Source organism: Solea solea, chromosome 12, assembly GCF_958295425.1.
Source record: "Solea solea chromosome 12, fSolSol10.1, whole genome shotgun sequence".
NCBI lineage: Eukaryota > Metazoa > Chordata > Actinopteri > Pleuronectiformes > Soleidae > Solea > Solea solea.
Genome location: NC_081145.1, coordinates 14367581 through 14381739, shown reverse-complemented (window position 1 = coordinate 14381739; position 14159 = coordinate 14367581). Strand labels below are relative to the sequence as shown.

Below are 14159 nucleotides of genomic sequence, written 5' to 3'. Positions count from 1 at the left end.
CAACTCTCCTGCTGTGCTTGAATGCTTTGTGGCCTGAAAGACTGCAGGAAGCCCACAGTGAAAACAAAAGTGACCTTCACACTAAGATGGATTTGTCAGAGAAACGGTTCCCACTCTGACTGTTGCTCTTTCAAATTGCTGCTTTGGTTTAATAGGAGCTTTAAAGCGCACGTGTGAGAGTGTGCCATCTACTGGCTGCCCTCGGCATCAATCATTTCTTCCATAACAGCCTCCCCTGAGCTGTGGGTTACTTTCAGTTGCAGCAGGTGGTGTGATTCACCCCCCCGCGCCCCCCACCCCCTCCACTTTGTAAATTAGTATAAGACTGGGTTTAACTCGAATGGAAACTAACTCTGGTTTCCTCCTCCTACGCACAGAAACCTTGTGGTTTTTTTTTATTTTTTTCCTTTTTCCGCTGTCACTGAAATAAACGTACGATTCACATATTGTTGCTGATGTATCAGAGGAAAAAAACAGCTATGTAGAACAATCCCATTAACACCCTTGAGATTGGGAAGCAAAGCACGTGGAGTCCTCAAAACAAACTATAATGAGCATTCATTTGCAGTTGCAGTTTTTGCTGCATCCACTTGTCCTGCCCTAAGCCTCCTGTCTCTAAAAATATCCCATATATACGAGTATAATTACTCATTTAGTCTGGTGGTTTTGACCTTTCATTTAGTTTGACTCTAATGCAGTAATCAGGTTATGGATGTTTGATGGTCCTAGTGTGAGATGAGCTCCTAAATAGGATGAGTGGGATTCACATATTAAGAGGCTCTTTATTAGAGTAAATGTGGCAGCGTGGCTGTTTGTGTGGCTAACAACTTAATTGTTGTACATCCTCTGGCTCCCTGGTGGTTGCTTGCATGAGCTCTGCATTTTCTCCCTCTCTCTCTCTCCGTCTCTCCCTCCTTCCCTCTTTCTCTCTACTAACCTGTTTTATTGAAATGCTTGTATGCTCAGAAAGAGTTTGTGCATTTTTGTCCTGTTTTCTTAGGATTACCAAAGATATAGTCAGATTAGATTAGATTGGTGATTTCCAAAGACTGGGTCAGGACTCAGCTATGGGTTGTGGCAGGTTTTTAGGGGCAGGTTTCAAAACAAATTTGCAGAATTTTCCCTATCTTTTAGTTATGTGTAAATGTTTTAAATTATGTTGTAATTCATTATAAAAAACACTATTTATTAAAAAATGATATAAGGTGTTATGGCTGTAGATTAGTCGCTGCATTATCCACTAATTTGCTCTAGTCACAATTTATATTGGGATCTGGGTCACAATAGTTTAAAAAGTGGGTCCCCACATAGAAAGTTTGGGAACCACTGGATTAGATTATGCATTTACATTTACATTTACTCAATGTCAGGGATACTATCCCATGAACCCACAGTATCACATGGGCTTTTTTTTTTTCCAGTGTGGATAACTCTGAGGATCCCGTCTATGAGAGCCTGGAGGAGTTCCATGTGTTCGTGCTGGCCCATGTGTTACGCAGGCCAATTGTAGTGGTGGCCGATACGATGCTCAGAGACTCAGGAGGAGAAGGTAGACATGGCCACATCTTGAAGGGATCCTCAGTGGGGAAGAAGCAAAGGACTGACACTAAGCATAGTTCTTCCGTCTTAATTTCAGCATTTGCTCCCATCCCTTTTGGAGGCCTCTACCTGCCCCTGGAGGTGCCTCCAAGCCGCTGTCACTGCTCACCTCTGGTACTGGCCTACGATCAGGCTCACTTTTCTGCACTGGTGTCCATGGAGCAGAGAGACCAGCAGCGAGAGCAAGGTAAGCATCTGCTTTTGACGTACAACAATCTGAGACACATGTCCTGAGTGTCACCGTGTAAAGGGTACAATAATAAGGCCGTCTGTGCTTTTAACTTAATGCTTAGACTGTGAGCGCGAGTGCGAGTGGTTTCTGCACGTCCTGCTTAAGGTGAATAATGTATGAGACAGCAGCCTATTTACCTGTGATCCATTATTAAAGCTGGTCAGTTGGCAGCCGGAGACAGGGAGTGGCCTCCATGGAGGGAAAATGGACGTCAGGCCTCATCTTCTGACTTCCTCAGCATTGTCCAAATAATTCAAGTCTGAATGTTACTGTAGATTTTACTTGTCTCTCTGTGAGGCTCCAGGACAAATAGCTGTTGCCTCTTATAATGGCTAATGGGGATCTTAATAAAGTAAACTGAATGTTGAGTGTGGCCCGTAACAGTGGGTGTGTCTGTTTATGCGATTTCTTCTTGCACAGGAATTTGCAGTACGGTGTTGTGTGAGTGTGAGTGTGAGTGTGAGTGTGCCGACTGTGATGTGGTGTGGTGAGAGAGTTATGTCTTGTGTAAGCTGTTCAAACTACACATGCATCGCTTATTTATTTCATTATCATTTTGAGTCATTTTCAAATGAAGGTCTTTTAATAGACACATAAGGTGGTTCTCCTTGACAACCAGTGGAAGTAGTCAGGGTACTCGCCTGTATCTGACTCAGTGGGTGGAACTCAGTTGAAATGTCCATGGGCAGTCGGCCACCTCCGTGTCTCCATGTCTTTTCCTCACTGTGAAATGCAAACACACTTGCGTAAACTGCTTCTTTCTTCCTCTCTCGGTCTCCCCCCTTCCTTCTCTTTCTGCCTTGTGCTTTTCTGAGTGTGCAAAGTCCTATTTTTGGCCTATAAACACCAACCTAGTTATTAAGTCGGGGCTATGACCGCTGCAGACTAGCAAATAGACATGATTACTAACCTGCCATTCCTGCCCTGAAGTCATGTTCCTTTGTGCCAGCAGCACATCAGAGCCAGTATTCTCCACAGCCTATACAAACTCTTCAGCACCCCTACTCTTATGTGGATGTGTTAATGCGGTTCTCCTTTTGTCCACCAGAGGGGGCATATGTCTTAAGAACCTACTGCAGCTCAGTCACAACACCCCTGCATTTTTGATTCTGAACGTTGTGTCCTTAGATAGGATCAGAGTGTTTTTTTTGTCTGTTGTCTGTCTCCAGGATGTTATGAAAACACTTACTCGAGCAGCTTGCTGCATTTGTACGTCATGCGGTGAATCGTATTACACAATAATAATGTGCTGCTCCACTTGTGAATTTCTGCATCTTCATGCATTGTTTGTGATATAGTTTAACGTCTTTGAATGGCATTTTCACAACTGGGTGATGCTGTGATCGTTTATCAATTCCTACAAATGTGCAGGAAGAGTCAGAGACACAGACCTAATCTTCCACTGCCAGTCAGGGCAGACTCGCCCCAGCCTGCCTCTAAGACCTCACAACATCACCACATATGGGCAGGGTCCTGGACCGATGTGGCCCCAACAAACCAGCCCACTCTCCTGACAGTCGGGCCACTGTGTAATCGCCTCAGGTGGCGGACTTCTCTCGGTTTCCTCCCGCACAGCGAAGAGCCTGCGAGGGGCCGTTGGCTCTGTGTGTGTTCAGGTGCCAAAGGCCGGTTTAGAATACTGGCTCTTTCTTCAACCCTCTTTATGGAAGATTATAGCAGAGAGTCCCTCCCAGTAACCTGATTCTAAATCATACTGACACATCAAGCTACTGCCCCTTTTTACGACCTACTTGCATGACTGCTGTATTGCTATGTTGACGGTGGATGGTGACAAAACAAGGGAGGAGTCAGGGAATTTGGAGGTAATTGCTAAGGATCGACCCCACCTTTTTTGTTCTATTTAGTTCTGAGCATATCCCAAAAGCTCAGTCAATGGATTTTTCTTGAGAAAAGCAGTTGAGCACAGAGTCCATATTTCCTATCAGCAAAATGATTGGCTCTTCAGTTTATCAGCTTGTTTGTGCTCCTGTGGTTAAATGATGTGTGTGTGTGTGTGTGGAACTGGCCCTCTGGAAAAGTCTTAACTACTTAGACACCAAAACATCTTCCAGGTTTTCTGTGGCATTCCATCGTCAACCCTCTTGACAGCCATCGGAATGGAGTAAATAATCATCTTTTACACAGAGACCACCTACCTGACACCGCAGAGTAACCATGCAGCTCTGGCAAGGTTTCCCCCTCCTCTGTCCATTAAATGCACCCATTGTATTACTCACCGTGCAATCACTGTAATTAAAACAACATGGCAATCAGATTTCAAATGTTATGTGTTGTTATTACCACCACGCTTCCGCTGTTAAAATTGGAGGCAAAAAAAAATATATGCATGACTGCTGTTTATTCTGGGGAACTGGGCCCTTTAAATCTGCAGCTGTGTAAAGTGGCCAAAGTCAGCCAGACAGTACAAATTGTTCTTGACTCGCAATACATAGGAAACATTGGCTCACTGTTCCTGCTCAAAGCTTGTAATGAGTGCCTTTTGTGCACAGACGGGATGAAGAATTGACTGTCATTCTGCTTCCATGACACATGGCACGATTGAAGTGAAATGCGCAAATTTAAAATAGCAAATATATTTATATCTAGCTACATCATGAGAATAGCTGCTTGGAAAAGGTATTTACCTCATTTCCAACAGCTGTTTTCTCACAGAGAGGGCTCAAGCCCCCACCCCGCTCTTCTCCGAGGCTGCGTCTGATTCCCCCACGAGTCAGACGCAAACCGAGCAAGGCGAGGCAAGGCGGGCTTACAGCAGCTACACAATGTTGCTGAGTACACCGCTCGCATACCACAGAGGGCTATGATGTCATCCACGCACAAGCTATGGGAATCGGTCATTCAAGGACAACAAAACAAGGCTGCCAGCAGGGGATAGTAAATACATTACAACACACTTTAGTCCCCCAGAGCTCAATTGGCAGTGTTGGATCTGTTTATCTGGATCAGGCCCAAGTGGGAACAACAGCACACACAGCACTCAGGAATGGGGAGAAAGGAGTGCAGCTGCAACGTGGGAGCCAAGACACCACCTCCCAGACCTCAACTGCCTGCTGCATGACCTGAGTGGGAACTGAGTGGGAGCTGGCTTAGTGTCCTCTGTATACATGTGTGCGCACATGCATCTTAGAGGAGAGACCTCTCTCTAAGAAACCTCTCAGTTGTCAGTGCTTGACTCCGTGGCTGCAGTTATTAGTCATTCCCCCCTTTTTTATGTGGATGGTTTAAATGCATTGTAATCTGCAGATGTGACACAAAGGACTGTTTGTAATTGAGGACAGATGTCTGGACAAGCCTAGATTACTCAGCTGGTGAAATTTGGATAAATATAAATAATTGTTTTAAATAAACTGTCGAATGTGCTAACTTGGGCGTGGCTGCACTAATGCTGTGTCAAGATCTTGGGGCATCGTCTCAATGCTTGTAGGAGCAGTCTGTCGGCGCCGCCGTGTCGTGCTTTGCCCCGTGAGCGTGTGCCGTCAAAAAAACGTGACACGCGGGATAAGGAGGCAGCATTTGACCTGCAGTGGAGGAGCAGTTGGTTGCTGGTGTCCATGTTTCTGTGAAGCCTACAGAGCGGAGCAGCCTCTTGGCAGTGGCGGAGGTGATGAAGCAGGGAGGAGGCCGTGTCTTCCCTCTGGGGCTGAGCGTGGAGGCTGGAAGTGTCCTCAGCCTGAACAGCCTGTCCCTCTCTGCTGTCATGTGGACCAGAGTCTCCACACTAGGTAGCCCGAGTGGAGCAGTTATGTGGGTCAGTGGGATGTTGGTGGACCTCGTTGCACTCACACATACGTACACACACAGACACACCTGCGCTGCACACACGTTCATGTTAAGAAATCCTCCCACACAAAAGGAAGTCTGTTTTATGTTCTGTGTCGAGTGACTAGTGTTGAAAATCTCTTCCTGCTTCTAAGTAGCTGATCATATCAGTAAAGGGTGAATGTTTTTTTTTTTGTTTTTTTTGTGATTGTACGCTATGAGAAATCCAAATAGTCAAGTAGCCCTGATCAGCTGCACAACTAATTGTGTCATATAATCTGAGCAGCAGTTACATCATTATAGTTCCACTGTTATTAGACAACAACAGGCTGGTTTCACTTAAGTACAACCTGGGACTGAGGACACGTCATCACCATTACACAGGGCAATCAGTAGTCCGTTTTTATGTCCTCAGGTTAGACAGGCATTAATATTAGCCATCACTTTCCCCTTCTTTTTCTGTGCATTAAGGGATTATTAAATAATATAATAATCCCTTGTTTCTTTAGGTCAATGAGCTAAACTATGGTTTGGTGTTTAATCTGCTGTGCATGATAAGTTAACATTCAATTACAATCAAAAGCTCCACTTAAGTGGTAATATTAGTTTTGAGAGGTCAGGACAAAAGGTCAGAGAATTTGCGACCTGTTGTAATAAATGCAACTAAGTTCATCATCAGTACTCCTCTCTCTGTGATGGTTCTTCAAGATAAACCAACACCTTAGAACTTCCCTTTGTTTTTCCAGTTTAGCTGCATGTCTCCAGTTTAAGATTAGCTTTCATCATAAATGCTGGCTTATCTAATTTTAATCTTATCATCTCTATCTACTGATCTATCTATGTTTTTTTCCTCTACTATTTACTTTTCTGCTCCTGATAGTTACTATGATGCCAGTCAGTGGTGACACATCACATGACTGTATCTAATGTGTTATTTGACAGGTTTAATCTAATCTCAAGTGACGACTATTTCAAGTCATTTTCCTATATTGTAGTTTTTTTTAACTTGCTTATTAACTCCATGCTGATAATCATTGGGATATATAACGTGGCATTAGTCTAGTGTGCCCTTGTGATGTCACCTGGTGTTAACATCTGAGGACAGAGTTAGGCACTTCACGCTTCACATCCGGTACTGAAATGTGTCCTAGATGTGTCCCCTGTGATCACATGTGATTTTGGATCTGAGTAAAGTACATTTAGTCTGACTGAAACTGTACCGAAAGGCAAAGTTTGCATGTTCTCCCCGTGTGTGTGGGGGGGTTTTCTCTGGTTCTCAGTTTCCTCCCACAGTCCAAAAACATGCAGGTGTGGGGATTAGCCAAATTAGGCAGCACTCTAAATTGACCAGACGTGTGAGTGTGAGAGTGGTTGTTTGTCTCTACGTGGTCCTGTGATGGACCGGCGACCTGTCCAGGCTGTACCCACCCCCCACTGCCTTTCACCCTTTGTCAGCTGGGATTGGCACCAGAGACCCTCATGTGGAGGATAATGCTGTAGAAGATGGATGGATGGATGGATGAAATTGTACTAAATCTCAAATTCAGACTAACACAGATAATGCAAATCTAAATGGAGCTACTACTCCATGTAAACGTCAGACTAGAGTCGGACTCAAGCTAGTTTGGGCACTCACACGGTTCCCACCGCCAGCTCATGCCTGGAAATAACAGGATATAATAATAATAATAATAATAGTACACAGAGGAATCAGGCAACAGCAACACAAACATGGTGACATGCAGGTGGTTACATTTTTTTTGGACATAAGAAAAAAGAAGTCGTATAAAGATCATTATTAAAATTGTGAGTGGCTACAAATTAATCAGTGTGTGGGCACTGTAAAAGTGCAAAAACAAACAATCACAAAACTGCCGGTCAGAGGAGGCGTCTGAGGATGCATTGTGTTTATGCATGTTCAGGAATGTGGCCACATGTGTTTTCAAACCACCTCAGAATGTGTGTGTGTGTGCGTTTTTTGTTTTTTTAGAACGCACTGGGAGCGTTAAGACCTGCACTTGCGCGATGTGATTAGATCGCTCGGAATCGGTTTCAAAACCAGGACTGAATTGGGGTCTTAAACTATGAGATGTGGGAGTAGAGGGAGGCATGCAATGTAGTCTCCAGTAGTAATGCTAGACCAAAGTAACCTTTTAATAATCCCATCTCTTCCAGCTGTTATCCCCCTGACTGACTCCGAGCACAAGCTGCTGGCACTCCATTTTGCCGTGGACCCTGGCAGGGACTGGGAGTGGGGGAGGGATGACAATGATAACACCAAGCTAGCCAAGTAAGTTTGCAGTGTATTGATGCTTATCAACAAAACACACTTACTCCAAAGGTTGTGACCAAGAAATAGTGAGAGTGAAATCTGCAAAGCCATGGCTGGTCTGCTGGTCTTCATACACACAACGCTGTATGTGGAGGGTTTGTCTTCGATTATGGGCGCTGGGTTCAGGTTACTTCAAAGAGTCAGCAGAGAGAGAACAAATTGTGAGATTACATCGGTCACGCAGAGGGTTTCCAGGAATGACTCTGTTTGAGTTTAGCAAAGAGTTCAAGGTTTCTCGTTCCCATTCCTGCCAGTCAGAGGGTTCAACAAACTGCTGTATGGATAACGTAGGCATACAGAGAGAGAGAGGATCCTCCAACCACTTCATACGGCCCATTTATAATATCACATTAGATGCATTGAAGGCTCTATTTGTGTCGACAAGGAGTGAAATGCTCAGGTATTAAAGTCCAGACCTTAAATCTGCCGTGAAGCTTGGTTAGATAAAAATATCAAATGACACTTGCTTGATTTTAATCTTGGTTACATGTTCTCCCACAGTCTCATCTTGTCTCTGGAGGCCAAACTCAACCTGCTGCACAACTACATGAACGTAACGTGGATTCGAATTCCATCTGAAACAAGGGTATTTTTTTTTTTCTTTCTTGTTCACGTGTCATGTTCGTCATGGTTAATTTATTCCTGCAGAGACAACCTCCATTCCAGATGAGCTTAAAACCGCAGAGACCAATCAGTCACTGTCAGTAAAATCATCTTCACCGTCTGTACTGACTCAAAATACAGGGAAATGAGTTCTTGTGTGGGAATTTTTAGCTGTCCACTGAGAAACAAGAGATGAAGGCTGTCATCAGCTACCATGTTTTGTGTTGACTTCATTTCTGCTGTGCTTGTGTCTCTGTGCAGGCTCCACTGGCTCAGCCAGAGTCTCCCACAGCCTCCGCAGGTGAGGATGTCCAGTCTTTAGCTGAGTCCATGGACTCTGACCGCGAGTCTGTCGGCAGCAACTCTAATGTCAACACTGGCAAGCCCAGTAAGGAGAACAAAGACAAAGACAAGCAGCGCAAGGACAAAGACAAGAGCCGAGCTGATTCTGTAGCCAATAAACTAGGCAGCTTCAGCAAAACCCTGGGAATCAAACTGAAGAAGAACATGGGAGGTCTGGGTGGCCTGGTGCATGGCAAAATGAACAAATCTAATTCTGGCTCAGGTCGTAGTGGGGAGAACGGAGGGGAAAAGGCCAAGAAGAACAAGACAGTCAAGGGAAGCAAGGAGGAGTCAGGTCAGTCCACCAGCTCCACCTCTTCTGAAAAGACCACTAGTCCCTCTCCTACTGACAGGGACAGACCCTCCAGCTCCTCCCCCACCGAGAGACAGGACAGCGCAGGGAGAGTCTCAGGGGACAAGACCATGGAAAACTGGAAATATAGCACCGATGTCAAGCTGAGCCTCAACATCCTGCGGGCTGCCATGCAGGGGGAGCGCAAGTTCATCTTTGCGGGTCTCTTGCTCACCAGCCATCGCCATCAGTTCCACGAGGAGATGATCAGCTACTATTTGACTAATGCCCAGGAACGATTTAGCCAAGAGCAGGAGCAGAAGAGGAAGGAGGCCGAGAAGAAGCCCCCTGTCAATAATGAGGTGGCCGCAAAAAAGCCTGAGCATGAGAGTGTCTTCCAGAGGGAGAGATCGGACAGCTCGCCTCCGGAGAGCTGCTCTCCTGTCCTGCCCCATCACACCCACTCTTACAGCTACAACTCACAGCCTCCGCTGGGTCCTAAGATGCAGGGCCGGAACAGTCCCACTCCCGCAGCCCCCCTCATCTCTGTCCCAGTGCCTCCCCTCACACCACCTACAGCCTCGCACCACGTTTCTCACCCAGCCGCAGCCCCTGCGCCTTACTCCTCCCCCAGTATTGGTGCTAAGAGACTCGGGCCCGTTCCTGTGTCTGCCCACTACAGCCATACACCGCCCATCCAAAGGCACAGTGTGATTCACATACAAGATGTCAACATGCAATCCTCCATCTTCCAAGCTGACCCCTATAAGCCTGTGGTGGGCACACTAAAGACATGCGCTACCTACCCCCAGCAGAACCGCACGCTCTCGTCGCAGAGTTACAGCCCCGCTCGCCTGTCAGGGGTGCGCACTGTTAACACCATGGAGACGCTGTCCTACAACATGCCGGGTGAACACAAGTCGCACACCTACACCAACGGGTTCGATGCGGGAGACATTCAGGATTGCCTGGAGTTTGCTGACGAGGACAACTCGTCTCACACCTGGCTCAACCAAGACAAAACCAAAGGGCGGAGCTCTGGAAGCCCTTTGTACTGCTTTCAGCAGCGCCGCTGCAAGAGGGAGAACTGCTCCTTCTACGGCAGGGCAGAGACAGACAACTACTGCTCCTACTGCTACAGGGAGGAGCTGAAACGCAGGGAGAGGGAGAGCAAAGTGCAAAGGCCTGCATAGCCATCACCGCCACTTCAGCATCACACATCAGCAAGGCCAAAGGAGACTTGAGGGAACAACACCATCTGCACTCTGCATTTAGAATATACCACGATGGCAAACATTTTCCTATTTTGTTGAAGAATGCTCTTGTATCCCTGTCACCCTTCCCCTTGTTGGTAAAGGTTATTACTTTATGATGGGGGAAGCAGAACTTGACACAGTGAGCAGCTTTGGCCAGATATTGTGCTACTTTATTTTTATTTCTGTCTCACTGAATTTAAGTCTTTTACTTGTTTTAGAGTAAAAGTCACCTCTGCAATGTAACTCTCTGTATGTGAGGGAAAGTTCTCTATTTATTTTTATTTTTGTTGAAGTTCAAATGTGGAAGGAACATGTTCGCTCTTTTAATCAGTTTGAATGCAATACCGCTACTTGGTTCCTCAAAATCTGTGGACAATTTGTAGTTGTTTTGCAATCATAATACATTTGATGGGAGAATATTATTAGACTTTAAAGCAATAAATTAGTGATTTTTGCTATTCCCTCTCCCAATTTTGTCTATGCACCAATAATATAATTACTGTAGGTTATCTGTGTCTTGTAATCTGTGAAGGATCGTCACGGTGTGCTTTTGTAAACAATTTGAACGACGGGAATAAAAAAAGTGTAAACATTTATAGACTGTACGGTTGGATTAGCAATGAAATGTAAAACTCATTTGTTCAGTGTTAAGCTCTGTCGTTGCCACAGTTCCCAGGTTTGCTGTGTGAGAATTGAATGCAAAATATTGTGCAAGGTAAGATCATTGACCACTCCAAGACCACAAGCACTGCCAAACTGGCTTCTTCTTCTTCTTCTCCTCCTCCTTCAAGAAAAAAAAAGAAAAAAATCTTGAATTCAAATTTTCAAAAACGTTGTTGTGCCAAATACTGAACAATGTGCATAGGACAAATTTCTTCCCCCTAAAAATGCAGTGTTTTATGGTGTGTTTCTCTGCGTCGCCTGTTAACTACTTTATTCAGTCAATGTGTTAGATGAGATGAAGTGTAGTTAGTGAGAGCAGGCCCAATGCATATTTGTCTGGAGTGTGATCCTGTGTCTCTTCTCCCTCTACACCGTGCCACACGACGTGCAGTCATGCTATCAGCACTATGTGGTGATCTGCAGTATAGGTGTGAGATTGTGTTCTTATTCCATTTGTAGAGGCCGTTAAAAGAAGCACCTGCTGCTACGAGCACCTCAAGCCTTTGTGATCGTCAGTGCTTTAATCAATCAGTGGGTTTTTGTAAAACCCCGGGCCTCCAAGTGCTTTCTGCTCATTTGACATGACTACTGTAAAGACGCAGTGTTTGTGTTGCTGTTTGTTCTGGTGATGCTTGGATAATGTACCATGCTGTCCTTAACTAAGTGTGTCCTGGCCAAGGATGTCCACTGCTCCCTTAGTTCACTTCTGTCTCTCTCTCCTCTGCACATCACAGTATTGCTCCTACTTGTTTCTACTGTATGTGACCAGTTCATGGACTCCCACCATGTTAGGACTGTAAGATATGATTTTGTATTCCTTTAAGAGTTTTACACTACTTTAAATTATTAATTTGCACATTAGGTACAGATGTAAATATAAAAAAAAATAGTTTATTGTTACAAATACTGTGTGTCTGTCATTTTTGTTGTGTTTATTTTTTCCAGATTAAGGGATATTTCTGATGTTCTGAGAATGTTCTTCCCGTTTTCCAGGAGCGGGGCCGATGAAGCAGATGATGATTATAGGTGACGTTACCATATTATTGAAGTGGAACTGTGGTTGCAAAGTTGAACGCAGTAATTCTCAGTCACACAACATAATCAAAGGGAGTACTTTACAGCACAGTAGCGCTGCATTTTGATTATGCTCATTGTCGAGGACTTGTGAATTCCGTATGAAAGAGAATTCCTCCAATGTTACACTCAAAAGTAATTTTATCCTCAGCCTGTTCTCGAGAGAGGTTTAAAAAAAACAAACTGCGTTAAATTCAAAGATTTGACAGAACAAAAATGTGGGGCTATTGTGTTCTAAAGATGTGTTATAACAAAATGTGCTATTTTGAGTAGCTTTATAATAGCCAGCATCTGGATATCTCTGCCTCTTCTGCACCATTATTTTTTTTTTTAATCAAGTCTCCCCATCATAACGCAGCCATTTAGCAACCAGTTAAATACCCATCTGCTGGGGAAATAATGATGTCTTTTTAGCAGAGCTTTATTGTCATTGTTAAAAAATAAATAAATAAATACAGAATTACAGAGGCCAACCCACACAGTATGTACCAAAGTAGCAACATATACAAAAGCCGTCACAATAAACTGTCATCTCAATAACAATAGATGGCATGGTAATGATTATTTTTGCACACTAAAGTTAATTAAAAGCATAAAAGTACTGGATATTGTAAGCACTTAGAAGTAATAGAGTGCCCAAAGGCTTAAATGACACACCTTCAGTCTGCAGACAGTTTACAGGCTTCCCGTGAAACAAGCTGCAAGTTTACAATTACCTTGACTCGAAAGACAACATGTTTTCACAGGCTGTACAACCTTTAAACTGTAATGAAAACTGTACATGAAAGAATGCACTGATTTATAAGATTATTATTGTTATTATCATCGGCACCGACGAAAGGTTTGACGCCGTGCAGCAAGACGGGCCTTTGGAAAGTCTTCAAGTGCGTTAATGTGAAAATGTTAATTTGCTTGACATCATTTAGAGCGGTTTAATCATGTATTTGTCACCGGAGATAATGATTACTTACTTACCTTTTTTGCAAATATCGATGGTCTTCACAGGATCTAATGACCCTGGTGATCTCTGTAATTATCAGTTATTGGTGATGGTACCATGTCGCTTTACAACTAGACATCTGAAAGTAAAACAAAGCCACACCTGTGCTTTATAATCGGTAACAAGGAGCAGGTTTTAGTATTAAGTTCAAAGACCAAACAAGTGTCAAAATGCCCTCACAGAGCTGCTGGGTCGTCTGCAGACACTACTGTAAGCCACCATTAAACCGTAAAACTCCAGCCGCTTCTCAAAGTGATCTGAGGAACAAATGTCCTGGAAGAGACGTGTAAACATAGCAATAAATTAACCTCTGCGCTGTTTTTGCGAGAACTCTCAAATGCTGTTTTGTCTTTTCCAATAACCTTCGTATGACAGCATATAATCTGTGTTGGATGAGTGTGAGTGGGTGGGAGGTTCTGCTCTGTGGGCAGAGGCCTGTGAAAGTGTGGGATGAGTTGCATACTTCTGACTTGTGAGTGTAAAGTCTTGTGACAAGGCTGCTCAATATGATCATGTAAGTCAGACTCTCCTCGTCGGGTCTTCGGTCCTGGACTGTGGCTGCAAAATAACATCCAGCGACTTGCCATGTGTGAAAGATTAATTACATCTCGACTTGACTTCTAATGCAAGTGGCACAATAGCACATGCGGGTTTTCTTTCTTCACAGTAACACATCCCAGGCTCGTGTATCCTGCATCTTCCGAGTGTTGAATGGGAGTACATTGTCTTCTCTCTTGGATCCCCTTTTCTCAGAAGTTCCTTTGAATTTGCATGAGGGAACTCCCTCTGCTTTTCACGGCAACAAAGAGCTCTATCAAGGAAACAGCAGCCATTTGGCAGACAGCTCATGCTCTCAGACAATACAGCATAGCCACCATGTCGTCAAAGTCACTCACTCACTTCCTGACTAACAATCATGATATCGCCAGAACTTTTCCTCAGAACTTCCCTTCTTCCCAGATGCATCTGTCTCCTTGCTCACGTAA

At 44.4% G+C, this 14159-nt stretch overlaps 1 protein-coding gene across 1 annotated transcript in view; it reads left to right on the top strand.

Moving 5' to 3' along the window:
• Window positions 1–12002, top strand: part of otud7a (OTU deubiquitinase 7A) — a 34268-nt gene extending 22266 nt beyond the window's left edge. The window contains exons 9-13 of the mRNA XM_058646483.1: window positions 1422–1549; window positions 1637–1786; window positions 7787–7901; window positions 8445–8529; window positions 8808–12002. Of these exons, the coding sequence (XP_058502466.1) occupies window positions 1422–1549; window positions 1637–1786; window positions 7787–7901; window positions 8445–8529; window positions 8808–10373 (2044 nt within the window). The 3' untranslated portion in view covers window positions 10374–12002. The remainder of the gene's footprint in view (window positions 1–1421; window positions 1550–1636; window positions 1787–7786; window positions 7902–8444; window positions 8530–8807) is intronic.
• The last annotated feature ends 2157 nt before the right edge of the window (window positions 12003–14159 follow it).